The following is a 26,786-nucleotide window of genomic DNA, read 5'->3' on the forward strand; positions in this document are numbered from 1 at the left end:
GAAGGTGATTTATTAATACTACACATTTGCCTTACATCTTGAACCAAAATAATGCTATGAAGAGTTGGACTCGAATTCTCTCTGTTGTGCTTCCACAAGTTGAATATTAAATGTCATATTTCAAGGCTTTCAAGTTTATCTTAATAAGATTTGCTTTACATATAAAAGTTAAAATTAAAAGCTCTCTGCTATTTTTTAATTAATGATAAAAATTAATTAAGAATACGAATTTGTTTTATAGCTCGTATAGCGAATTCAATCATGGTCTATTTTCTATGCGAAGAACTTGTTATTGCTTTTCTTATAAAAGCTTAAAAAGAACATATTATTGCTTCGTAAGCGCTTACGAGGATCGTCCATCCGTCATACCTAAACCCGCTATTATTTTGCATTCAGTAGCCACGATAGAAATTGCAGAGAAAGAGCTAGAAGACAAATTGGATAAGAACACACTACTGGGGTTGAAATGGCGGATCCATTAACTTGGGCCCCAGATTTTTCTATCCCCACGTCTTCAAATACCGTGCCCCATTTGTTCGCTTCTCAATATCAGGCATGCAATTAGCTGGTTTAAAGTGAGCCACTTTAAACGTAAGCCACGTCTTCTTCTTCTTCTTCTTCATTCCACCTGCAGCCCTGGGTTCGTGGGATCTTCATTCTTCGTGCTTTCAGTGATCAACGGCTCGGATTTGTCAAGTTTTGGACTCTTGAGAAGGTAATGATGATAATCTCCGTTAATCATTGCGGAAAACTTGTTTCAATTTTGGAATCTGCCCCCCTTTTGTCGTATGCCTCTGTTCAATGTTTAGTGTTGAGTGTTCAAGGACAGCCGAAACTTGTGTGGCCAGATGATAGCTTGTCTTTTCTTCATAGTTTGTAGAAATTGTTTTAGTTACTGTGTTTTTAGTTTCTTGTTTTTACCTGCATGCAAGTGCATTTCTGAGTTTATAGTGGTATATCACAGCTTTTGAGGATCTTGTTGATTAATGAAGACTGTGTGTTTTTTTGGCTTTCAGTTAAAAAGATTAATATGCCTATGATCAATTAGTTGTCTAGAACATAGGTTTTGTGTTGGATTACCTTGGAATACGTTCTGTATGTCGTAGCCACAAACTATTAGCTTCCAATATGTTGTAGACTTGATTTCAATCTTTCCTTTTAAGAAATTATAGCTGTCCCTTTATTACTAGACGTTAAAATGTATAAATGGGCCAGGCTAAGACTTCGCTCATGAGGATCAGCCCTTATTAACACAAACTGATATAGTTTATGCTGCATTGTGTTTCTGTGTTCTGTTTTTGGCTGTGTGTTAAAATGAGAATTGTTTATATAGAGTTTCTTATAGATGATTTTTGTGACACTCAGAGAAAATCCAGATTTTAATTTATTGTGTTTCATTGATGGATTCTGAGGTGTTAATAGTAAACTGGCACGTTATTTACGGAAATGTAAGATAATATAATTATATGAAATTTTCCTGTTTTTCATCTTAAGATTTTTGTGTATTTTTAGCTTTGATGATTCAGAAAAAAACTGACCCCCTCCAATCTCATAAAGGCTCTACCCTTGATTGAAAAGCTTGTATGATAGATTTCACACACTTGGATTGTAAGAATTAAATTATTTCAGATCGCAGTTTTATTGAAGTTTCTGGTACTTATTAAGGCCTCACAGCTCTTCATTTTCTTTCTCTGTTTTGTGGATGGTTGAATTAGCCCTCTATACTTCTAGTTTTGTAATTCATGTGCCTGGATTCAGGTTTTACTTTAAAAAGAACCATATGTATGGAAGTATGTAATGTCAACATTTTTCAGTTTCCTCTTTTGTGCAGCGTCCAATCTTCTTGGGAGAGGATCCTCTCCTCTTCCATTCCTGTTGTCTTCACCTCCTCTTCCTTTTCTAACTGCAAGATTAAAATTTGGATGATTCAGATTTGATGTCTTATAAAATATTTCTTTTTTATCTTGTTTTTACTGCCGTTTTAAGCTCTTCAAACTAATTTTCAGCAGTTTGAATTTGATGTTTTTATCTATTTTTATAATTTAACATTTTAATAAAATTTTTATAAGAGATCAAATTTGAACCATCCAAATCTTGATCTAATGGCTAGAAAAGGAAAAGGAAAAGGAAAAGGAGAGGAAGAGAATGGGAAGGGAAGAGAACATAGTTAATTGGCTGGTTGTTATCTTATGAACAATTGAATTTCCTAGAGACTAGTTCAACAAAGACCTTGTATCCTCTTTTAGAATGGAATTTGTTGGTTATTTAATTTGGTGGGAAATTTTCTGTGTTTCCTTTTGGAAACATGCTCTAATGCTCAGAATGGTGTGTATAGTTTCAGAGAAAATGGTAACTAGGACGGTGGATTTTCGGTCAGACACAGTGACAAAGCCAACGGAAGCAATGCGAGCTGCCATGGCGAGTGCTGAAGTGGATGATGATGTGCTAGGCTCTGACCCAACTGCTTCTCTCTTAGAAAGAGAGATGGCAAAGATAATGGGGAAGGAGGCAGCCTTGTTTGTTCCATCAGGGACTATGGGAAACCTTGTGAGTGTGCTTGTGCATTGTGATATCAGGGGAAGTGAAGTGATTCTGGGAGACAATTCCCATATCCATATTTATGAGAATGGAGGCATTTCCACTATTGGAGGAGTACATCCAAGACCTGTGAAAAATAATGAAGATGGAACCATGGACATTAACTCAATTGAGGCTGCCATCAGAGATCCAAAGGGGGAGCTTGTCTATCCAACCACTAGACTTATCTGCTTGGAAAATACTCATGCAAAGTAATCACTCTTCCCTTGTTACTTTGCTTATTTTTGCGTCCATAACTGTCTCATGATGATGTTAGATTGGTTTTATGCCTGTGCACTTTGAAATTTGTATATTTTGTGACTTTAGAAGCTACCTGATTAGCATATTCTGTGACATAGTCCTATCATTTGTGATCATCAGACTTGACTCTATAGGCACACAAAAGTTTTGATGACTTTTTTATGCTATTCTTTCATCCAAAGAGCAATCTTATGTGTTGACGATCCATTTTACTTGTTGGCCTTGGTGTGAATCTTTTGTCCAAAGGTGAAAGCTCAAATCTAGAGTCCAGTCCTAGTCAACAGTTGGCATTTGAGCCAGTGTGATTAAGTAGCTGTAGCAGCAGCTGTGTCTTGAGTCTTGACTAATAGTTACAGCTGTGGCTTATAATCTAACAGTGAGCAGATTTTGGCTAAGGTGTGACAACAATTATTCATGGCAATGACAAAGGCCTATTTGTGAAGCCAAGTCATAGTCAGCATGGAGCCATTGAGCTCAGGTCAATCAAGTAGAGAGATTTTGTACCTTGAATAATAATCAGAACTTTTGGTCTAATGCTAAATCCTCAATCCAACACCAGCCTAACCGATCCTGCCCAATGTTCACCCCTCTAGTTGCTTTTATTACTATGTCTTTGGGCTCTGAAAGTCCCTTCCCTTTCTAAACTGATGGAAATTAAATTACTTTGACTGCAGTTCTGGTGGGAGATGCCTTTCTGTAGAATATACAGACAAAGTTGGAGAATTAGCTAAGAGGCATGGACTGAAGCTTCACATCGATGGAGCTCGTATTTTCAATGCATCAGTTGTAAGTACTTTGTGGTTTGCCTATAATTTGATTCTACTATGGATGGTAAAATTGTGTAAATATCTGCTAACATAAGATCTCGAATATGCAGATGGATTATATTCAATGATTGGCTCACTTGCTAGAAAATTTTGATATTTCAGGCACTTGGTGTTCCTGTGGATAGGCTAGTCCAAGCAGCAGATTCAGTTTCAGTATGTAATATGATTTCTTTTCCTTTTGGTCTGGCTGAGATGCCAGCATGTTCTCTTGGCATTGTCTGTTTTTATATGTTTCCATTCATAATATTTTAGGAGACTAATCTATTAGAATTTTAAACATCATTCATATCAATCTAAAACTGTGTTTCTTTTATAATTCTAATGTATGGAATCAATTTAACAGAGTTTTCATTTTTTCAATATATGAATCAGGTTTGCCTCTCAAAAGGTCTTGGTGCTCCAGTTGGATCTGTTATTGTTGGCTCCAGTAGCTTTATCACCAAGGTACTCTAGATATTAATAGCAGTCATCTTCTTACAATAAGAACTTGACACTTGTGTGTTCTGTAGGCTAGGCGGCTCCGAAAAACCTTAGGTGGCGGAATGAGACAGGTTGGCATCCTTTGTGCTGCAGCACTGGTTGCGTTGCGGGAAAATGTTGTCAAGCTGGAGAGTGATCACAAGAAAGCTAAACTTTTGGCTGGTACATTTCCTGCCTCATTGTCAAATTAGTCCAAAACATGTCCCATCAAAATTGGACTCACTCTTTTTTTTAAAGTTGATTAATTATCTTTGTCCCTCCATTTCAGAAGGATTGGATCAAATTAAAGGACTTAAACTAGATGCTCCTTCTGTGAAGACCAATATTGTGAGTAACATTATATGAAAACACAAGCCCTAAGATCTACTTTTCAATTTTGTTTGTGAATTTTTAGTCTAATAATCTGATTACTTAGCTTTGAACAAATATTCCTATTAACTGTTATGAGCTTCTGGTACCAGATATTTATTGATATTGAAGAAAGCTTAAGAATTACAGCAGGAAAGCTATGCAAGGACTTGGAACAACGTGGCATCCTTGTGATGCTGGAGAGCTCTTCAAGGTCTGAATGATTCTTGTTGGATTTTTAATTCTAGTTTTTATGGACAATGTGGGTGATTGGTTAATTAATTAATTAATGTTTTACAATCTTCAGATTGAGAATTGTGTTGCACCACCAAATATCAGCAAGTGATGTGCAGTACGCCTTGTCATGCTTTCAGGTTTTGTTGGCTCATTCCTTTTACTGACAACATTCCAAGATTATTTATGAGAAAGTGTAATTTTTAGTTTCTGAACTTTGAATCAAAATAACTCAATTTTCATAGTTTCTTGATTTGGAACAATTTAGTCCTTATGGTTTTTTGATACAATACAACTCAATCATTATAATTTCTTAATTTAATAAACTATAAGGATTGAATTGTACTAAGTTAAAGTTCAATGATTAAATATATATTGAGAGAAAATTTAAAGACTAAAAGTTATATTAGCCCCTTATTTATTTAGTTCTATTTCTCTCTGCCTTGACACACTAGTAGGGCCCACCACCCAGTTGGGTCCCAGTAGCCACGTCTCTCCCCTCATGCACGCAGGTGCACACACACGCATTGACTAATTTATTGAATGTTGCAGCAAGCGGTAAAGGGGGTGCAAAATGAAAACGGCATTTAGTCAGAAGAATTTGAGTTTGCTGCCTTATATATAAATCCATTGGGTTGTATACCATTGTGCCTCTCTTTATCATTTTCATTTTCGCTTGATCTGTGTCATGTGGAACTTATGTAAGAACAATTGGTCCTAGCTACGTTTTAATAAATTATATTAAGTGTATTTTGCCTAAGTTGTTTGAGATTATTGAAAGTATTCCTGAACATAGATCCATGTTCTTCTTGAATACAATGGATTTTTATTTGAATAAAGGTGCAAAGATATTCAGAAATTTTTTCTCCAAAAACTTATAGTATCCTTAAATCAACAATAATATATGGGTACCCATTAATGTGATAAAACATGATAATATTTTTCATTTTATTAAGTTCTAGATGGAACTTAACAGTCAACATTAAGCTATTTTCACATATTGGGAAGTATTAACTTTTTTTATAGAGTTTATGAATACCCATATATCAGTGTTAACTTAAGGATATTAAAAGGTCTTGAAAAAATTTTTTTTTGGATATTTTTAGACTTTAACTTTTTTTTATTAAACAAGTGTTAGTTTAAAACGTCTATGCATGCTATTAATAGCTGTACGGTTGAATCTGCAATGATACAGATTAAAGATATAATGCATGTTTTGGAACAAGTTGGAATTGGAATCAGTCAAAACCACGTTTTGGTAGAAGCAACGAACAAGAAAAAAAGTGTGTTTCTTTTGCTTACGCCAAAACGTGATTTTGACTTGTTTTATATTTTGCTTCCAAACTTAGGCTTGGATAAACATGGCTATACTTTTAGGTGAATAATATGAAACAAAGAAGGGTGGGAAAATCAAATGATTGAGTGCAGCTTGGCCCCTCTACATACACTATAACGCAAATCAGGTTGTTCTCTAAAAAAGTATGGTGAACGAGGTGATAACTTAATATTTTTCCTATTTTTTCTTTAATCTCTTTTCTTTTTTTAAAAAATTACAAATAAGTCTCATTTAAAAAATATATTTACAAATAAGTTTTGCAATTAATTTTCTCGATGAAATGCCACTAATATTCTTGGACTCACTTCTTTTAATTGAAGTTGACTTGTTAAAAAATAATTTTTTAAAAAACATTTTTATTGTTAAAATATAAATATTTTGTATTTAGAAGTCAAATATTGTATTGTAAAATTATAAGTAAATCTTTAAAATTTACTAGTCAAGCTTCTTATATCTACAAATTAAACAATAAAGTCGCTCAAGTGTACTTGTAAATATTAAAAAAGTTTAACTTGTAAATCTTCGATATTTGACTTATAAATATTAAAATGTTAAAATTTTATAAAAATATTTTTTTTAATTTTCTTTTTTTAACCTCTCAACACCTGCCAATACTTGGTCCTGTCCTCGGCCAACACGTCGATCAATATCAGTAAAAGCAGGGGACATATGCGACATTCTACAAGCAAAAATAATTAAAAACAATTAGAAGTCAAAGAAATTACAACCGAGTCTCTGGAGGTTGAGTGTACTTTGGCCACATCACAGGACTTGGCAGGGTCGCGTAAAAGTCTTTCGTTTCAGTCTGAACCAATTTAATTTGAAATGATTCTGTCCTATCCAATTTTTATAAATATTAATCTTTCATAATCAAAAAAAATTAAATTATTTTTTTGAGTTGAATTGAACAAGAGACTAAACGTTTAGATCACTTATTCTAGTATAGTCCTATTAATTTATTTAATATAATTATAATTAATTTATTTTTGATAAATGTTTTAAGTATAATTGACATTAAGGAGATGATTATATGAAGATTTATTGAGTTTGTTTTAAATTGTTGTTGTAATGTAATGTTGTTGAAGTTTGTTGAATGTTTTTTTTTTTAAGTTATAAATTTAAATTATTTGAACTATAATTGAAATTTTTTTCTTGTTGTTGGAACTTATTTTAAATTTATTATGGTTATAAGTGATTTTATTATCTTGATTGAATTTATTAGGTTGAAATTGATTATTGTCTCTCATAAAAAAAAAAAATAGCTAAGTGAGTACTAAACTAACAGGACTAGTTCTCTAATTCTATGGACTAAATTCATTTTGTTAATTTTCAAGGTTATTATCGGACAAGACTGAATTACGAGTTGCTAACTCAATCTTTTTTATAAAAGAGACTAAATTTTGAATTAAGATAAAATTCAATACCGTCCTATTCTTTGTACAACTCTCAAGACTTAGCAATTCTTTGGTTGGACTTTTATATAATTTTGCCTTTAATTTCTCCTCCATCTTCTTCTTCTTCGGCCAAAACGCGCTCCTCTATTGTTGCCGACACAACAACACAAGCATTCTCCGACCACGCTGCTTCTTCGGATATGCCTCCCTCTGTAATCTTCTCTTTCTCTTCTTTTTCTTCTCTGGAGAAATTGATGTTTAGTCTTATTCTTGGCTTGATTTAAATGCTAAATCTTCCTTTCTTGGCTTTATCTTCAATTCTCCCTCCACAAGCCCTATGAGACCAAGAAATGGTAAAATCTGTGAAATCAAACAAATATAACTCAAAATAATCAATTTTCCTTATATTTTATGGTTATTATGTGTAGGTAAAATTAATATGATCATAAGTTTACAGTTTCGTATGAGCTAATATTGATATTGATATTGATATTATAGTTAAAACATGAGTTTTTGGTAAAATTTACATCTCATTTTTCCAATATTTATATAAGAGAAACTATGATGTGTCACTTGATTTTTTAATAAACAAAATACAAATTTCTATTTATCATATTTTTTTTTAAATTGTCTCCTATAAAATCAATGTTTATTTTTACTAAATAAATTTATTTCATTAATTATAGGGATATTATAAATTATACTCTCCTATTAGAAAATATAAAGCATTTGTTAGGGGTTAAATATCAACAAATATAAAAATATTTTTAGAGTTTCAAGGTATATTTAATATTTTTTCTCCAAAATGCCCCTAATAAGTGTAATATTAGTGAGTGGAGGGAGTAAATTTTTACAATATTAGCCATAGATTGAATTAATTTATATTTAAAAGATGACGTTTTCTGGTAAAAGAACAAATTGACCTTAAACCATAGGGCCGAAAGTATATAGAATTTTAAACTTATTATTTGTACAATGTATCCCTCTAATTTTTGAAAACGATACAATATGCCTCATAGTTAAAATTTTAAACATTAGTTAATCCAAAAAAATAATAGAAAAGGACATCAAGAATTGTTAAAAAAAGACCAATAAACTTTTCTTAGCCCTTGTTTTTAATTTTTGGGTTATTTTTTATCATTCTTTGATCAACTAATAATCAAAATTAACTTTTGTTAATAATATCGGTATTGCACCATTTTAAATAGAGCCAATAATTTGAGCCAAGTCCAAACTTTTCCCAAAAAATTTAAGACCTAGCTTGGTTATATGGACTTTTTAAAAGATTATAATACTTTAAACTCGATCCGAATAAGTTTGATTGCTAAAATTTTTGGCTCTATATGCATATAGAGATTGTAATTTTGGCTAAGCTCTAACTCGGCCAAAAAATGTTAGGGCAAGTTTTGGCTATATGAGCTTTTAAAAAAAGGATATGATACTTTAAGCTGATTTAAATAAATATGGTCTGAATTGAATCCAATTCGAATAAACTCAATCTGTCCATAATTTTAGAAGGTGGAGGGGCAAATTGCACAAATAATAAATTTAAGATCCTAAATGCTCATAAATTTATAATTTAGGAGCCCACTTGAAATTGATTTACCTTTTTGGTATTTAACACATGACATGTTGCTGTTGGCATAATTTACATCTCATTTTTATTATTACTTAAAATTTAATATTTAATGCTTGTTTATTTTACAAAAAAATCACTCATTTTTTTTGAAAATTTTATTTTGTGAGCTGTTGGAATGTTTGTTTAAAATTTTGAAAAGTAATTAGAATAAAATTTTTTTAATTTTTTTAAAAATTATTTTTGATAACTTATGAAATTCATATAATACGATAGATAAAAGAGATAATTTTAAAAAGGTAGCATATAAAACCTATTATAAAATTTTAAAATAATTAAATAATAAATTATTTTTTAAAACAAGAAATAAAAAATATCATAAAATTTAAAAAATAATTAACTAATAATTATTTTTTATTATTATAATCAAATATGAAATAATGTCTATTTTTTATAAAAACTTTATAAAATAAATATATTTTATAAAATTTTAAATTATTTAAAAATTATATATTTTTTAATTTTAAACAAACCGCACTTAATATTTTATAGTTTATCTTTTGAGATTTATAATTGCACTTTAGTGTCATCTAAGAGATTTTCATTTATCATTTTTTCTTAAAATATAAAAGTATTACTTTTAATAGAAAGATAATACTTGCGTACATTTTAAAAAAATAAAAATTATATAATACTTCTATCATTATTAATTTTTTTTAATTCTTAGTAAACTGAAAAATTATATTGACATTAAATACAAATTAATAATGAAAACAAATTTAAAAATTTAATTTGAATGAAGCAAAATAAAATGCCTAATATATCCCTCTTGCACTCAAATTCTCCTGCAGGAGTCCGTTAAGCTTCATACACGCAGCTCGCAATTACAACTACCGCATTGGCTCTTGAGAATTGGCCACTCCATTCACAAGTGTTTGAGTGTACAATTCGCAACGACGAAGGAAGAAACTATGGAAGACAGAGAGGACTTGAGGTCAATTTTGCCATTTTTGCCGCTTCTACTGCGTTCTTCCTCTCTGTTTTGGCCTTCTCAGGTTGTGGAAGCACTGAAAACTCTGGGAAGGGGGCCTCTCCATAGCTTAGTTGACTCAGGCGAGCTCTTGTTCCTCGCCATTTCTGACCTCAGGAACTCTCTCTGTCTCTCCAATCAACCTCTAGCCCCTTCCGTTGCACAAGGTTACGCCTTCTTCTTCGACGAGGTAATACGCAGTTAGCTTGGCCTAGCAACGTGCTAATTTCATCTGGGTTGCATTTTTATGGGTTTAATGATCTCTTTCTTTCGATATTTTTTATTGGGGTTGATTGTGTGTTTTGAAAAGATCGGGCTGTGCTGGTCATGGAGTTGGTTAATTGGAAGTTCAAGGTCTTGGTCATTGACTCATTGGAACATGCAATGCACATGCACACCTAATAAACTCAAAATGGCGTCGTTTTGTATTTTTTACCCTAATATTCCTCTGGATCCTCAAGGATTATTAGGTGAAATATTAGGCCTGATATCTTGAATGGTATTGTAGTATCCGTGTTTGAATCTACTATTGGCCATGGCGTCAGTTTGACTGTTTAGCTAATTTTCTTAGCAATTTGAATGGTGTTAGAAATTACGAAGACATGGAGAATTTTTAGGAACATGCAGGACGAAATTGACAGAAAAGTTTTTTATCCAATTGAAATTGACTCCAATCTTAAAGGACGGATAGTTACTCTTGTTGAAGTTTAATGGTAACCCACTCCCCTTGTTTGGATGTTCCAATGTCATTAATGAAGTGTGGTAGCTCTGGCGAGTGAGATTTCTGATGACTTATTTGAAAATGAAAATAGAAGAAAAGTGTGGAGTAGGTTAACAGAGAAGATGAAAATTTATTGATAATGTAATCCAATACAGATGGTTAATATAGAGGGGCTGAGAAAATTGGGCGTGGGTTGGGTTGGGATAGGCTCCATTTCATTCTAGCTCACCCCATTGCTTTTACACATCAGATTAGTTGTTAGGATTAGGACACTGAGTCCCCTCCATTCCACTCCTAAGCTGTCCTCCCAATCAAGCCTTAAGTGGAGGAAATATGGTCTAGAAGGAGTTCTTGTGGCCTTTTGGGTTCCTGGATTTTCTTTTTATTGATGATTTAGATTATAGGTTCTCATAGCAACCACTGAAAAGAAAGACCTTTTTGACATTTTTTTTTGTGCTGAAATTATGACTCGTTGATTCAGCTGATGTCTGGAGTGGAATCTAAGAAGTGGTTTGAAGAGGCAATTCCGGCATTGGCAAATTTACTTTTGCGGCTTCCCTCTCTGTTGGAAGAACACTATCAAAGTACAGGTATGGTTATAGATGGAGAGAGAGGAGCTGGTTTACGCTTGCTGAATTCACAGGAAGCTGGAATAGTTTTCCTCAGCCAGGTTTGCTTTTATAATATTTTATGTACTTTTATTTAGCCATATTGACCTCTCTCTTTAAGTTGGAAGTTGGTTTGAAAATTGAATTCTATAGAGTAATGAATGGATATAAGTTTTATATAGATTGGAAAGAATTAATTGCTTCGGTCCAAAATATAAGCATTTTCTCTCAGTTAATTTTAGTTTAAAATAACCAACCTAGTATGTGTAAATTTTTTTTGCCATTTTACCTCTTGTGTTTACTAACCTAGATCCTTATGTAAATTTATCTCTCACTTGTCATGAAGTGCATTGGTAATTGGGACAAGGTAAAACGGGAAAATAATATATATTTGTATGAGAATGAGTACTTTATTGGTATGTGGATTTTTCTTAAAAACTGCTTATATTTTGGATTGAGGGAGTATAAGATATAGTGATATACAAACTTATTTGTTCATAAATGTTACCAGCATGACAGAAATTGATGATCAAATCTGCTAAAAAAATTGCTTCAAATCAGTTGATACTTGATTCTCATTGTCCATGTGATGCATTCCTGGCGAATCCTTCTTGCGGCATTAGGGCCTCCAATGGCATGAAAATTTGATGAGATTACACAATTCACCCCTGCAGCCAAAACATATACGAGGGGAAAAAAAGAGTGAATAAAGGAGTTGATCCAGCAGAAGGAACTAGAGTATATGATCTAATAAGACAGAAAAGCAAAGGGGTGAAGAGGGGATGTACTGATGAAGAAGTAGAAGGGGCAGTTAAGGAGTAGCTGGAGAGGGTATTTGAAGGGGAAACTGACTGGGAGAAAAGAAGAGAAGAACTTTCTGAAGGAAGTTGGGAGAGAGTCAGGCAGCCAGCCTCTCAAAAGATAGAACTTGTCTTATTCTCTTGTTTGCATTATGAACTTTGGCTGTATGTGCTGTGTCACTGTGCCTGTATGGGTGAGTTCGTGTTTTGCATTCTTCTACAGTTTTGCCTAGGAGGAAGATTCCAATTTATACAATAACATTCCTTTGTGCTGGTCTTTAGTGTGGGATCATATTAGGTTATTGTTTGGAAGCTTGTATCTCATCATATCCATGCCTTCAAGCTAGTCAGTGTATTCTTCTTTGGAGAATTAGAAATACTTTGTTTAATAAGATGTGTGGAATCCTTGTGCGTTTATTGAAGCATATTTCAGGGTCTTTATAGATGCAAGAGAGGCTACTCTAGGGGGGAAATTACAACTATGGACATAGGATATTAATGAAATAACTAATATATAAAAGGTTCTAAATAACTACATTATTCGCACTATTTATTGGAAGAAGACATCCTTACCTTTAATGGATCAGTTCTCCAGCAGCGAGATGCATTGTTTTCTAGCAAGTTTTATTTTTTATTTTTATTTTTTTGGAAACAGGAGTCTGCAAGGAATGTGAAGAGCAAGCTTTGATATCACTTGATGCAGGACAAGCGGGAACAAATGAGAGGGAAAGACAAAAGGAGGGAGAAATATAGATTATAGAGAAATAAGGGTGGAAAGGAAGGAGGAAGGAGAAGTAGACAACAAATAATTTCAATCAGTCAATTAATCAATAAAGGTCTACAATAGGAATTAGCCCTATGGCTATTTGTTGAGCTCTCAGTACAAGTATTAAAATCATAATAGCTTAACTTAAACTTAAGGAATCATAAAATAGGAAACAACCTAAGAAAGCCTAATAGGAAACAAACTAAAGTCATAACAATAAATTACTAAAATACTAAATGGATTGTTCCTAATATCCCATCAATGAGTTCCATTGGATTTTATAGACCAAGAACTTGAGCAGGAAGTCTGTTAATAATGAACAGCAGTTAAAAGTGCTTTCCTGCTATATCATGTTGGAATGATCTTTTGAAACAGAAAGACTCTTATATTAGAGAGAAGATGGCTATTTTTCAATTCAGCTATCTCATTTTGTTAAGGTGTATTAATGCCAGGAGATTCTAAAATCATGTCTTTGGTATTTTACCTTGAATTGAGTTGAAATCATGTTTTAAAACATGAAGAAATTTGAGCTTACATCACATTTCTGTTTCAACAAATAAATCCTTGTTGTATGGAGTGCAATCATCAATAAATAAAATGGAGAAGTTACTTGAAATGCAAATTTTTCAACCATTTTAATGTTACGTGCTTTAACTGTAATGGCATGAACATTACTTGCCGTATAATTACACTACATAGTAATACTTGACTGCTATCACTGCACCTATGCTACTAGTACTGTTGATAACTTTGGCTGTTCTTCTGTCATGCTGTTCTCCTGATTGTGATAAAAAATATAGTTAATATGGTGAATTACTTGCTTCTTTTCAGGAGTTAGTTGCTGCTTTCCTTTGTTGCTCTTTTTTTTGCTTATTTCCAGTCAATAACAGAGCTTCCAAAGATCTTCCTATGATCAACTTTGATGGATTGTTCGCGTAAGTAACTTTTGGCCATATTTTTTGGAGCCCTAAACAGTCTGTTATGGCAGGTGATCTCTATGTTGGCACACCATGACTTGCTGTGCTTTCTGTTTATAGCAATGCATAATTACATTTGGATTTTTAAATGAAATGGCATTGTTCCATAACGCCATTAGCAATTATGCTTGTTCTGCCATTTTCATTTTCATTTTGTTCATTTGTAGTAGTGGTGTTAGAATGGTGTAGCCAATGCCATATTGTGAGTGAGAGAGCTAGAGCTAGAGAGGGAGAGAGAGGGTGGGTGGTGGGAGAGATTTTGGAGCTGGGACTTCCTTTCCAAAGGAGCCTGAGGGGGAAAAACATCAACTTTAAAAAATTTGAGAAAACTACATGCTCACCCTCAAACCTTAGCTAATTACATCTGTGGTATATAGGATTTTAAAACATAATACTTTACTTTCTAGATACTATCACGGAAATTGAAAACATTGTACATGGATTAAAATTCATGTCTAACAATCACATGATTGTAATGTGTGAGGGAGAAATTTAGGGAAGATGGTGGAGACAAAGTTTTTCTTTTGTTGATAGTTTAGGGTGGTAATGCGTCATGTTTTGAAGGCGTACAACAAATTTGTAATTACCAATTATGCCATTGTTCTGGATCATAAGATCATAAATGTTCTGTACATAACATGATCCTTCTACAATCCTCAAATAAATGAGGTTGGGGTCATTTAGGCTTATCTGGATTATGAAATCTTGCTATGTAAATCAAGATCACGACAAACTTAAAAACTACTATTTTCTTTCAGGAGGCCCTTTTGCAGGTAGTGACAATATTATCGAAACCTGCATTGCCAAAATTTTCTCTTTAATTATGTTTTTCCCAAATGTTTCTAAGCCTCGCACATGAATCAAAAGGATGATTAGTCTATGGCATTGTTTGTTTGCCCCCCCCCCCCTTAAGGCATATATTCTCCAGTACAATTTATTGTCTATTTGCGCAAAGTATTGAGTTTCTTGTTTCATCTTCTGTCAGAGAATTCTGAATACAAAATATTGGCCATGAAATTTTCAGGAGTCTGTATGATGATTATAGTCACAATCAGGAAAATAAGATTTGGTGCATCATTCACTATCTTAAAAGAATAAGCTCTGACATGCCAAAGGGCATTGTCTCGTTTGAGCGGAAAGTACTTCCCTTTGATGGACATCACCTTCAAGTTTCTTACCCTGATGCTAATTTTTGGAGCGCTTCTGTGATTCCTCTATGCAGGTTTGAGGTAGTCAATGAAAAAAAATTATTTAGATTGTGAAAGATTAATATTTTTCCTGCAAGTTTCATTTATTTTGTCATGTGCTCATTTGGCATATAGACTCACAGTTCTGGACGCATAGAGGATCAGTCAGGTGCAGCTGTTGAAGTGGACTTTGCAAATAAGTATCTAGGTGGTGGTGCTCTTCGTAGAGGCTGTGTACAGGTATGATGAGCCTATGTTCTCATCTATTATATTTTATGCTTGAATATTTTGGAACATTGGCATCTTTCTTAAAAATCTCATTTCCTGTATTTTATGAAAATATGCCTGCTATCTTGTTTATGTGTTCTACAATTGTTCTTTTTGTCTTGTAAACATTTTGTTTTCCCTCTAGAAAATCACCTCTTTGATATTTAATACAACTTTTTAATCATCTGATATAGGAGGAAATACGTTTCATGATCAGTCCAGAATTGATTGTTGGCATGCTCTTCTTGCCTTCAATGGCAGAAAATGAGGCCATAGAAATTGTTGGTGTGGAAAGGTTCTCAAATTATACAGGGTGAGCAGTCAGTGAATATAAAATCTAGATCTTAGTATAATTGAAATTCATTGCTCGCTGTATCCATGATAAATGTGATGGATATCCCACCACCCCCCCAAAAAAAAGAAAAAAGAAAAAGAAAAGAAGAAAGAAGAAAGAAACTTCTTTATGGCAAGGTAAGTTGCGTAAAAAACAAAAGGAAAATGTAGGACTTGGGGTGATACGAAGTCAGCTCTTGAGAATTTGCAGGTTCGAAAAACCAGTTTGTGAAATTTGTATGACAATGAGCTGATACATGAAATTAAGTTGCAAATATTAGGTTTTTGTTGTTCTTGTTCCCTTGAGATAATGAACTTTTGATGCTTTGCATGTTCACAGAGAGAGAGAGAGAGAGAGAGAGAGAGAGAGAGAGTAGAACTAATTGACTTTTTGTCATTTGTCAAGATCTCAATCTCAATCATAAGATCTTAGGATCCAACGTGTAGAAATTGATCCTGGTATTGGATAAGATTGAAATCTTGTAGATTCACGCTTAAGATTGTGATCCAGTTGTATCATGTCTATATCCTATAACAAATAGTGTAGTCATCAGGATATGTTTAGCAGTAAATCAGTGCTAATTATGCTTTGTCTAATTTGTTTTCCTGCAATTTTTCACACTAATTGACCAAACATAATTTGAATGCATGTTACTAGGAGAATATCTTTTAATTAAATTTATACAAGCTATCTCAATCTTAAGGCCCTAGAACATGTTTTATACTGAGGCAAATCATTAGGCATTGTGTGATCTTAAGAAATGATTTACGGATTCAATTGTTGCCATCATGCCTTTCAAGTCTTAAATGTGATTTTGATTTCATGCGAACCCTGTTTGAGCCTGCTTTAGAAAGACCATATAATTTGCTTTATTTAACTGTATTAGCCTTTGACCTGTTCAGCCTGAAAACGGAGTGACTATCCCTTTTCATGAGAGTAGTAGCACATTTGCTGTTGAAAAGGAATTTTAAGGTTGAATGGGGAGGTTCAAAACTATTCAATTCTTTGGTCATAAATGTGGAATAAAGATTCTATGTATATGTTTTTCCCCTTAAAAAGGGAAAAACAGAGAAGTAAAGAGTTAGCTTTTAATAAAGTCTAGAAATTTTTAAAGGAGGTATAAAAAATCTATGTCTGGGCAGAAAAGGAGCTGAAAAGGAAAGAAATGGAGAAATTGATTCAATAGGAGGAAAAATGGGAACAAGGTGGCTTCAATTATTGTATATTGTGCTAGCATATAAAACAGACTGAAAATATGTTGCTGGTATTTCTGTCTTTCTGTGTTGTTGTTTGCATTCATGCAGTGGGATTAAATTAGATATGAAAGTAATAATTTGATGTGATGCCAAATATATTAGATTTTAACTTTTCAGACTTAATATACTGATGACAACTACATGTCCTGATTTGTTTAGGTACGCCTCCTCATTCCGATTTTCTGGTGACTATGTGGATAAAAGGGACGTAGATGAACTTGGAAGACGTAAAACCTGGATTGTTGCAGTTGATGCATTATGTGGCCCAGGAATGAGACAATATAGGGAAAAGTTTCTTCTCCGGTTTGTAAATCTTGGTTTATTGAACTGCTGGTATATGGGATGATGAATCCATGCAAACAAAGGCACTAATATACAAATATTATAATCCTTAAACCCTTATGTTAGACTATTGTGCTGCCTTGAAAATTGCAATTCAGTACGCAACCTTAGTCCTGCATTGTTCCCGCGAAACTATTTGGAATTGGTTTGGGACACTTTTTCTCAGTCAATTGGAGGGTGGTTTGAGATTCAGGGATGATGGATAGTCCGGGAACACTAATTTCTTGAAGCATGAATCATAAGTGAGGTCTAGATGAGGACAAGCTGGCCAAACTAGTGTTTTTGCCCCCAATGAGTGACAAAGTCTTGTTTATAAAATTTTTTAGTTTACAAAACCTAATGAACTTTAGTCTGTTGTTGGGAATCACTCCAACCTGGCAACTGAAGTTCCTCGGTAAAGCCCTAGAATTTTTCTATTATTTTCTTTTGGCATTTCCAAACATATTAAGTAAATCAACAACCATCTGATTAAAAGACAGAGCAGCAAATCTGTAAAATTATTTGGTTTAGAGTGGATTATCATGCAACTATTATCTTCTTTTTCACTTTTTGCAAAATGCAAAAATAGTAAAATCCTGATTTCAGCTCCATTAAAAAAACTGATTGCTGCCCCTTCATTCCTGCAGTGAGGTCAATAAGGCATTCTGTGGCTTTTTGAGTCAATCTAAGTGTCAGCCGTGCCAGGAAATATTGCGAGAGAACAGATGCTCTTCTGAACTGGTTGGGTTTTCCTTTTGACGTATAATTTTTGAATAGCCTGGACAGAAGCAACTATAATGTTTTAATGAGAATACATCTTTAAGATACATTGATACAATAAATTGTGTATCTGGTACTCATTAATCTTTGATTGTTATGGTTTTCTTGTACATTCTTTGTTTTATCCATAGGTTTATGCTTCCACCTCGACATCTATGGAAGCAAGTGAAGGAAATTCTGCAGATGAAATATTAAAACATTCTCAGAAGAGTCGTCCTAGTACAGAGCAGCGCGATAGTATTGGGATTGCTACTGGAAACTGGGGATGTGGTGCCTTTGGAGGAGATCCTGAAGTGAAGACGATAATTCAATGGCTTGCTGCTTCTCAAGTAATTTTATATCTACAGCAATCATGATTATTATGTTGAAATTCTCATTTTTTAGTCATCTGAACGAACCGGAAAAGTTTACATGCACCTAAACCTTAAAGTGAAAGTCCCTATATGTATTGTCTTCGTTGCACATGTAATTCAATTTGACTTGGCATGGTCAAGTGTACTTCTGGGACATTACAAAGTTGATGAACAATCTGCATATGTATCTTCTTGCTGGGTGTTATGATGAGTGAATCCTTAGGTTTCGTCCAAGTCAAATTCTCTCCCTTAATGATCTTAAAGGTGCTGTTCCCCACATTGACCTAGTGCGTTAAAGATTTTAGTCCCACACTGCTCCCTTAATCCAACCCAGGTTAGCAAGGGGTGATGTCATCTTCTCTTGCTAGTTGAGTTAACCCGTTTGGGGCATTTTGGCCCTTTCAGTGGTGGATCATGTGATTGAAACTCAGTGCAATTGGAGTGGCTCGAAGTCATAACATCTGATTGAAAAACGGATGAAAATGAAACAAATGGAATTGAACTTTTTAAATTTAATATTTGGCATCTTGTTTCTTGATTTATTGGAAATGTACAAGTACCGGGAATCTAGTGTTCAAAACTAAAAGAGAATTTGTCAGTCTGTTGACTGTGTGAAATCACATGAAACTAGTTGTTCAAGACTCTCACATCTGCTTACTCATTTACTCTGATTTGAATTATTTGGAATAAAATCTTTTTCAAATCTGTTAACTCATTCATGTATCCTAGATTCCCCCACTTCAACAACAAATCTTATATCAACATCCTTTAAATCTCCTCAAGTCCCTATAGAATCCTAGAGTTTCTGTTCACAGGTGCTGTTTGTAACCCTTGAATAGCACTGTAAATTATTTATACATGAAATCTAAAAGATTCCACATCATATACTGTTTGTGTTTCTTCATTCAGGCTCAATGGCTTTTGGTTCATATGTTCCAGGCTCAAAGACCATTTATAGCATACTACACATTTGGCTTGGAGGCATTGCAGAACCTAGACCAGGTATCTGGACCTTTCATTCTTAGCTTCCAGATCTGAAAGATCATTGAAATTACTTATATGCATACACCACCAATTTTCTATAGCTCATCCAATTTATCTTTTGCTTTCTGATTGGAATAACATCGGCTTGATTAGCTTGCATGTGGTCGTACTTCAATATTTGCACGACTAATGTATGGTGAATCCTTCTCTTGGTGGTTTTCTTAACTCAGCCTCCTTCCTAACTCATTTTCATTCCTCGCTTGAGCAAAATCTTCCTTGAATTAACTATCCTCATTTCACATAGCACCATCAGCACAAGTCAACATGGATTCTTGGTTTTTCAGTTCTGGATGTCCCAACATATATGAATTGGATCATCCTCATGTTTTAGTGCTTGGTGTAAATATAGTCTGTTCTTGTGGCAGGACCTAGCATCATCATGGATATACATATTGATACATGGAAATTAGGAATAGTATAGGTGCTTACTAATTAGAAGTAAAAGGGTGGTTTAGGAATTTAGTTTTACTTGCTAGCATTTTAGCAAATGGAAGTTGTTTACCGGAACCTCTTAGTTAACAACATTCCTTAAAATTTGGTAAATGATAGAGCACTATGGCATCATACAATCCATATACTTGACCTTACCTAATGGGATAAAGCTTGTTGCTGGCTTGCTGCCGCTGCTGGCATTTTCACAGCAAGAATGCCAGTTTCATTGGCAGCTTTTGCTGGCCCTATTTGTTGAATATAACTAAATCCCCACTCTATGCTTTTACCCTTAATTACCTTTACTATTCCTAATTCCCATGTATCTCACACACACAAACATAGGGTAAATTTGGTTTGTCGTGTTTTTGCAGGTTGCTGATTGGATTTTATCGCATCACTGGACGGTTGGGGACCTGTGGAACATGTTAGTTGAGTACTCAACATTAAGATGGAAAGGAGAGACCAATGTTGGCTTCTTCAAATGGCTCCTACCATCTATAACTGAGCATGATGATGTGAAGGACTCACCAAATATACTTGACTCTTAGTTGATAGTTTTTCTTTTTTCCCAATGTCCGTTCCCCCTTTTTCTTTATAGATAAGGTATAGGTCTGAAAATATATCATAAAGTATGATGTGAAGACTTTCAAATTATTATCATTATTGTACTGTACACAATGTTTTAGAGAGTAAAACTAGCATCAATTACCTTTGGTTCAATGGTAATTGGTTTGAGTTTAAATCCAGTTAAACTGTTAAAGTGTGAGATTAAGCAATCTCAATAACTAAGAAACTTAATCACTTTATAACACAAGATATTAATTACTTTATAAAGTATATTAAAGTGTGACACATACAAATGAATAGGAAGTTTATATTATATATGACAACCACACATTAATCACTTTATAACACAAGATATTATGCCACATGATCAATGCAACCACTTTAGATCTTTTAATTGAATCCATAGGCTAACAATTTGTATAGGTCTAGTTTGTGCAACTAGATTAGCCTCATTCTTCAATTGTGAGAGGTTACCTAGCTAAAGGCTTCTGTACTCACTCTTGGATAATGGGTTCCTCTTGAATTTTAAGGTGTCATAAATGCTTGATCCATATTGTTTATTTCAAGATTAGTGATACGAAGCATCATGCTTGATCCATGCTATACTTATAGGTTATTAACAATACTAAGTACATATACTAATGAAATATGTCAGTTATCATGCACAAACTCAATGGAGGCCATACTATGTGGATTTACTATTCTAATTTGCTATTATTTTAGGGTGAACTCTCACCTATCATGATTATGCAAGTTGAATCAATCATATGCAAATACATACTTAATACATATCTCAATAACTCAACATATTCATAATCAACAAAAACTTGCATGTTATCATAGCCATAAATCATCTTTATCACTATTAAGCATCTTTACCATACAACATTAACTCAAAATCAATATATCAACCAACAAGTCCATATTATCCATCTTAAGTCAATGATAACTTAATATAAATTATAGTTGCAAATATTATGATGTGCAATAATTAAAATTTTTTATTACCTTCACTCCTTTAGTCACTTAAAAGGAGCGCTCATGGATTCAATTCAATTTCAAGCTTTCAAATACTTTAAGAGCTCAAGAGAAATTTAGTCTTCAAAAATTCTCTTGTTGACATTGTGCTTACATGACTTTGATATCTCCTCTCCCTTCTTTCTGGACGCCAAAAATGTTTGGAGGTTTAACAAGTTATCACTTTATATAGAAATGAGGTGAGGAGTTAAGGAGAGGAGTTAGGTGAAAAATTAAGTGAGGAGTTAGGTGATGGACTGGGTGAGAAACATGTGTCACCTAATCCCTTGAAATAAAATGCGGATCCAAAGATTTAAAAAAAAAATTAATTATTGGCTATGGTCAGGGAATCTTTGGTTATAAAGATACCTCATTTCTTATATTCTTCCAAATCCTCGTTAATTATGAGTCATTTTTTAATGTATTTAAATACTCTTAAACTCTTAAAATATTACTGACCTAATTAAATCAAAAGGTATGAATTTGGGAATGTTACAATGCACGCACGCATTTCATACAACAAACTTACAATAATAAAGTTCTTCCCCTCCAATCCAAAGCACCAATTAAGCTTAAGCACGCCTCCAAGTAATGATATATACAACATTTCATGCTTATAAGTATGTTGAATCATCTCTTTCACGAGTGGGCGTTGTGGACATGGTGGTAATTATGTCATTTGGGATAATCTTCTTAAGATTCTTCCATAGCCTCCTTTTTCTGGCCATGACAATGGGAAATTGAGTCAATCCAAGCAGAGTCACAGGGAAGAACGTGATACTGTAGATTAAAGTTGAACTCCATTTCTTGTCCTCCATCCTAATTGTCAGCAAAATCATTGACCCAAAAGCTAGCATCGTCGTCATCAATGATATAAACAACAACGTGAAGCCCATTGTGAGTTTTAAGTCAGAGATTTATAGAACTCTTGCATCTGAAACGGCGACGTAAGGATCGAGAGGAACAACATCATTGAGACTAGAGAGCTTGCGAGCTTTATGACATCTATGATGGTGAAGAAGAGGAAGAGCGGACAGTTGAGGAAGATGGGGACGCCGTTGTCGTTGGTGCCACCAGGGATTGTGCAGGCTGCGGCAAAGACGACCGTGGCGATGAGGACTGACACGGCAGAGCACGACTGAGCTGTCTCCTTGATCCACTGTTGGGCTTCCTTGAGCATTTCGGGGTGTTCTAAATCAAAAAGCTCTCTTGCTGTTAACTTATCGTCGTTGCAATATAACTGGTAAGGACAAGGAACTATCCTCTTCACTTTCTGCATATACATATGCAATATATAATAGTTAGCTGTTTTCAGTGTGTATATACAAATTAGCTTTCTGATATATATTACCTTTTTTTTAGAAGCTCAAAGTCATGGGATTGCAATTCCTATATATAAAGAAATTCTTAAATACACACACACTCTTTTCTAGCAGGGTAGATCTCTCTCCCCATGCTATATGCCTATATCTCTGATTCTAACATGTATACTCATGTGTGCTACCAGGAACAGAATAAATGGGCAAGATCAATTCAATATTTTAAGATTCAAGTTTATGAAAAATCATTTCTCTTTGTTTTAAACCCAACTTCATATGAGACTTTTCACTATAACTCAAATTTATTCATATTTGAACAATCTCATAACTTCAAACAAACAAAGTTACTCCTAAAATTGGACAAAACCATGATTAAATATTAAAGACATGTAGTTTATGAGTATTGTGTATCACACACTACTCATAGTTAATCTCCAACAACACAAACCTAAAGGTTAGTTACTATTGTTGTGACCAATGGAACTCCTCCTAAAGTTGGAAGGTAGCCCAGGAAACATCCAAGACATTGAGTCCATGGATTTTTTGTATGTCACACATAGCTCCTTGTTAAAACTCGAAGGACAAACAAATGGTTAGTTAATAGGGTTAAAAAAACATTTTTCCCTTTCAAAAAAGTGTGAGATTAAGCAATCTCAGTAACTAAGAAACTTAATCACTTTATAACACAAGATATTAATTACTTTATAAAGTATATTAAAGTGTGACACATACAAATGAATAGGAAGTTTATATTATATATGACAACCACACATTAATCACTTTATAATACAAGATATTATGCCACATGATCAATGCAATCACTTTAGATCTTTTAACTGAATCCATAGACTAACAACTTGTATAGGTCTAGTTTGTGCAACTAGATTAGCCTCATTCTTCAATTGTGAGAGGTTACCTAGCTAAAGGCTTCTGTACTCACTCTTGGATAATGGGTTCCTCTTGAATTTTAGGGTGTCATAAATGCTTGATTCATACTGTTTATTTCAAGATTAGTGATACAAAGCATCATGCTTGATCCATGCTATACTTGTAGGTTATTGGCAATACTAAGCACATATATTAATGAAATATGTCAGTTATCATGCACAAACTCAGTTATCATTGACAATGGACTAAATTAAATGTTATATTATGCCTAATAAATATTTTAATAAAAATATTTGAATTACATCCAGAACTTTTTGTAATGAGACTGGACACAACAATTTTCTAAAAATAGAACACATTTAAATAACTTCACAAGGATTAGGAAAAAGTAGTTAAAAATAATTCATATTATTAATATGGCAAACAATTATCACTACTTTTCAAGATTATCCTCTAACTAAAATCAATCTTAGTTTTATTTAATTTCTTTCTTATATAATCTCTCTCTACAACATAATTAATTATGGCATTTGTGAAAAAAAAAAAAATTAATACTACTGACTGCTTGCAAAGTGTACTACATTATGTTAACTGGATCACTGCTAGCGGATAAAAAATGTCTTATATTTAGGATTAATCAAAAGTAGTACTTTTTACAAATTTAAAGATATTAACTACTGGTTCTTAGGACCTATGAAATTAGTTAATTTTTTCAAATATAATTAGCATTCGATGGAGTAGTATTTACCTACCTCTTTGAAGGTCAATTACAAAAAAGTTATCTGCTTGTTTCACTAATTTATGTATGGGTAAGACTTAGCTTAAGTACTTAGTCTTCTATACTTAATATACTTATATCTAATCAAATTATAATAAGTGGATCTTAATGTGTTAATAAAATTAATAACTAAAGTTTATCATAGAATAAATAATTTCTAACAGATCCACACACACATATTAATTAAATAAAAAAAAGCATATTAAATATAAGACTAAATATATAAGTTTTATTTATATATTTTTTAGCGTCTCCTGTCATAAAAATTTCAAAAGTGACCCAGCATGCTCACCTTTAGCCACAAATTTCCAGATAGCATAAGAGATCTTGGAAGAAACTGCAACAGTGGAGATTTAATATGAAGAACAATTTGTGTTTCGATTATGATAAGTTGTAATTAAGTAATTAATCACATACAATAAAGAGAACAGATTGTGTTGACGAGCACTAGGGAGCAAGATAGGCACGTACCTGGAGATGGTGAGATAGGTTTGTTGACCTTGTTTTTTCCATTTTCTAAATCTTCCTTAATATTATTCCCTCTCATAAACCCTTCATCATCGTAGCCTTTGTCGGGAAGACCTGTTGCCCAATTTATATATCGTTAATCCCAAAACACTCCTCAATCATACATACCATTGGACTTGGCTTTGCTCCTCTGCAATTGAGGGATAAGATTTCGACCGTCCAAACTAAACAGTCCAAATTTAATATTTAATATTTTTATTTTTATTTTTCATTTATTAAAATAAAACATTTATAGGAATTTAAAACCTTCTAATAAATTTGATCACCAATTTGAACAGTTTAGATTTGTATTGCCAAAATAAAAATATATAAAAATTTTTAATATTAAATTGAACATTCAGATATATTTTGGATAGTGCATATGGCAAAATTTTTAATAAATTTTTATTTGGTAATACAAATCTAGGACTGTCCAAATCAGCCAACAACAATAGCCCAAACAAAAAAGCCTCATCCTCACCAGTGGAGTCAACTATATGAATTGTACAACATCATTTACTCTATTATTATCAAATTTTAATAATGGTGTTAAGTAAGAGGTCTTGGTCAACAATATTTATAAGTGTCTTTTTTTTGCCTTCCTCCACCCTCTTAATGGAGCCCAAAATTATCTGTTTCACTTTCCTTACTAATAATTCTTGTGATCTTTTTTGTGCATATCCAAAACTATCTTAAAAAATTTTCTATCATTTTTCTTTAATAGGTGCTAGTGCTATACCCACTTTTTTTGGCATATGCTTATTTTTATTTTATTTTACATAAGCAGATTTAATTTATTAAAGTTTATATTTTATAATTTTTATAAATATTTTCTTCTAATAAATATAAAATTAAACTTAAAATCAAAACATTAAATTCTTGAAGGAGCCATGAAGGAGCGGCTTTGCTCCTCTCTATGGAGGCTGGGAGAGGCAAGGACGGGACTTTTCAACGGAGGGAAGCTAAATCCTTTTACTTGTGGCCTGTTTTTATTAAGCTCCATTTGGTTTCGCCGAAAACGATGAGCCCCATGAAAAGGAAATGTAAAAAGATTTGGTTAATTCTTTTTTATTGGTTGGAAGGAATTTGGTTCATTGTAAAAATCAAAATTGATAAGAAAAGAGTGGAGTGGAAATAAAGTTAAGGGACGAGTAAGTCCTAGGATTCATTGGAGTCAAGGCATGCCTTTCATGCTCAAACAATGCTTAACAGCAAAAACTATAAATCATCTATTAACCATGTTTTCATATTAATATATAGCAAAATTTAAATTGACGACCTTGTAAATTATAAATGCATGTGTGGAGGGAGGGGGACCAATAAGAGCCACATCTCCACACCTAAAAAAAAATTAATACTATGTCTATGTTAGTTATACACTTTCAGCCCCAAAATAAGTGATTAAATTTAAAATACGAATTTAAAAGAAAGACAAAAGCATGATAATGAGAGATAGAAGGAAGAGAAGTTGTAACGTACAAGAATAAATGAGATTGTTGTGTATAAATCCTGCATTGGAATTATAGCTCCTGAAACTGAAGGCATTCTTGAAAGCAGTTGAAGACAGCCCAGTCTATATCATTCTCTTTCTTTAACTTTCGTTTTTTTTGAACAAACATTCTCTTCAACTTTCTTATTGAAACGCTCTATTTCCTCTTCGACGACTCTAAGCCTTGGAATGCTACTTCCTTTATTCCTTCTTTGTCAGTAAACCACACTGCTACATCTGCACCGTTTTAATACCTTCATCAACTCAAATGTCCTCTTCCATCAATATATAAAATGATTTACTACATATATT

At 33.2% G+C, this 26,786-nt stretch overlaps 2 protein-coding genes across 4 annotated transcripts; both read left to right on the plus strand.

The window, feature by feature from the left end:
- The first annotated feature begins 426 nt into the window (after nucleotides 1-426).
- LOC129312434 (low-specificity L-threonine aldolase 1) lies at nucleotides 427-5,487 on the plus strand. 2 transcript variants are annotated; one of them, XM_054955059.1, is made up of 10 exons: nucleotides 427-715; nucleotides 2,342-2,789; nucleotides 3,513-3,624; nucleotides 3,768-3,818; nucleotides 4,038-4,109; nucleotides 4,175-4,307; nucleotides 4,414-4,472; nucleotides 4,607-4,707; nucleotides 4,801-4,867; nucleotides 5,280-5,487. In XM_054955059.1, the coding sequence occupies exons 2-10, from the start codon at nucleotides 2,347-2,349 to the stop codon at nucleotides 5,316-5,318; spliced, it is 1,077 nt and encodes a 358-aa protein (XP_054811034.1). In that variant the 5' UTR covers nucleotides 427-715; nucleotides 2,342-2,346; the 3' UTR covers nucleotides 5,319-5,487. The 2 variants fall into 2 exon arrangements, with proteins under 2 accessions (XP_054811034.1, XP_054811033.1); XM_054955058.1 differs by having other exon boundaries at nucleotides 431-715; nucleotides 2,336-2,789.
- Nucleotides 5,488-9,882: 4,395 nt separating this feature from the next.
- On the plus strand, nucleotides 9,883-20,651 carry LOC129313693 (poly(ADP-ribose) glycohydrolase 1-like). 2 transcript variants are annotated; one of them, XM_054957003.1, is made up of 11 exons: nucleotides 9,883-10,253; nucleotides 11,266-11,454; nucleotides 13,790-13,893; nucleotides 14,960-15,164; nucleotides 15,258-15,362; nucleotides 15,584-15,702; nucleotides 17,139-17,282; nucleotides 17,948-18,041; nucleotides 18,212-18,409; nucleotides 19,343-19,435; nucleotides 20,281-20,651. In XM_054957003.1, the coding sequence occupies exons 1-11, from the start codon at nucleotides 10,005-10,007 to the stop codon at nucleotides 20,455-20,457; spliced, it is 1,677 nt and encodes a 558-aa protein (XP_054812978.1). In that variant the 5' UTR covers nucleotides 9,883-10,004; the 3' UTR covers nucleotides 20,458-20,651. The 2 variants fall into 2 exon arrangements, with proteins under 2 accessions (XP_054812978.1, XP_054812979.1); XM_054957004.1 differs by having other exon boundaries at nucleotides 9,884-10,253; nucleotides 19,373-19,435.
- Nucleotides 20,652-26,786: the final 6,135 nt, after the last annotated feature.

This window comes from Prosopis cineraria, unplaced genomic scaffold (assembly GCF_029017545.1).
Source record: "Prosopis cineraria cultivar Desert tree isolate PC_DT_omini unplaced genomic scaffold, ASM2901754v1 PC6, whole genome shotgun sequence".
Classification (NCBI taxonomy): domain Eukaryota; kingdom Viridiplantae; phylum Streptophyta; class Magnoliopsida; order Fabales; family Fabaceae; genus Prosopis; species Prosopis cineraria.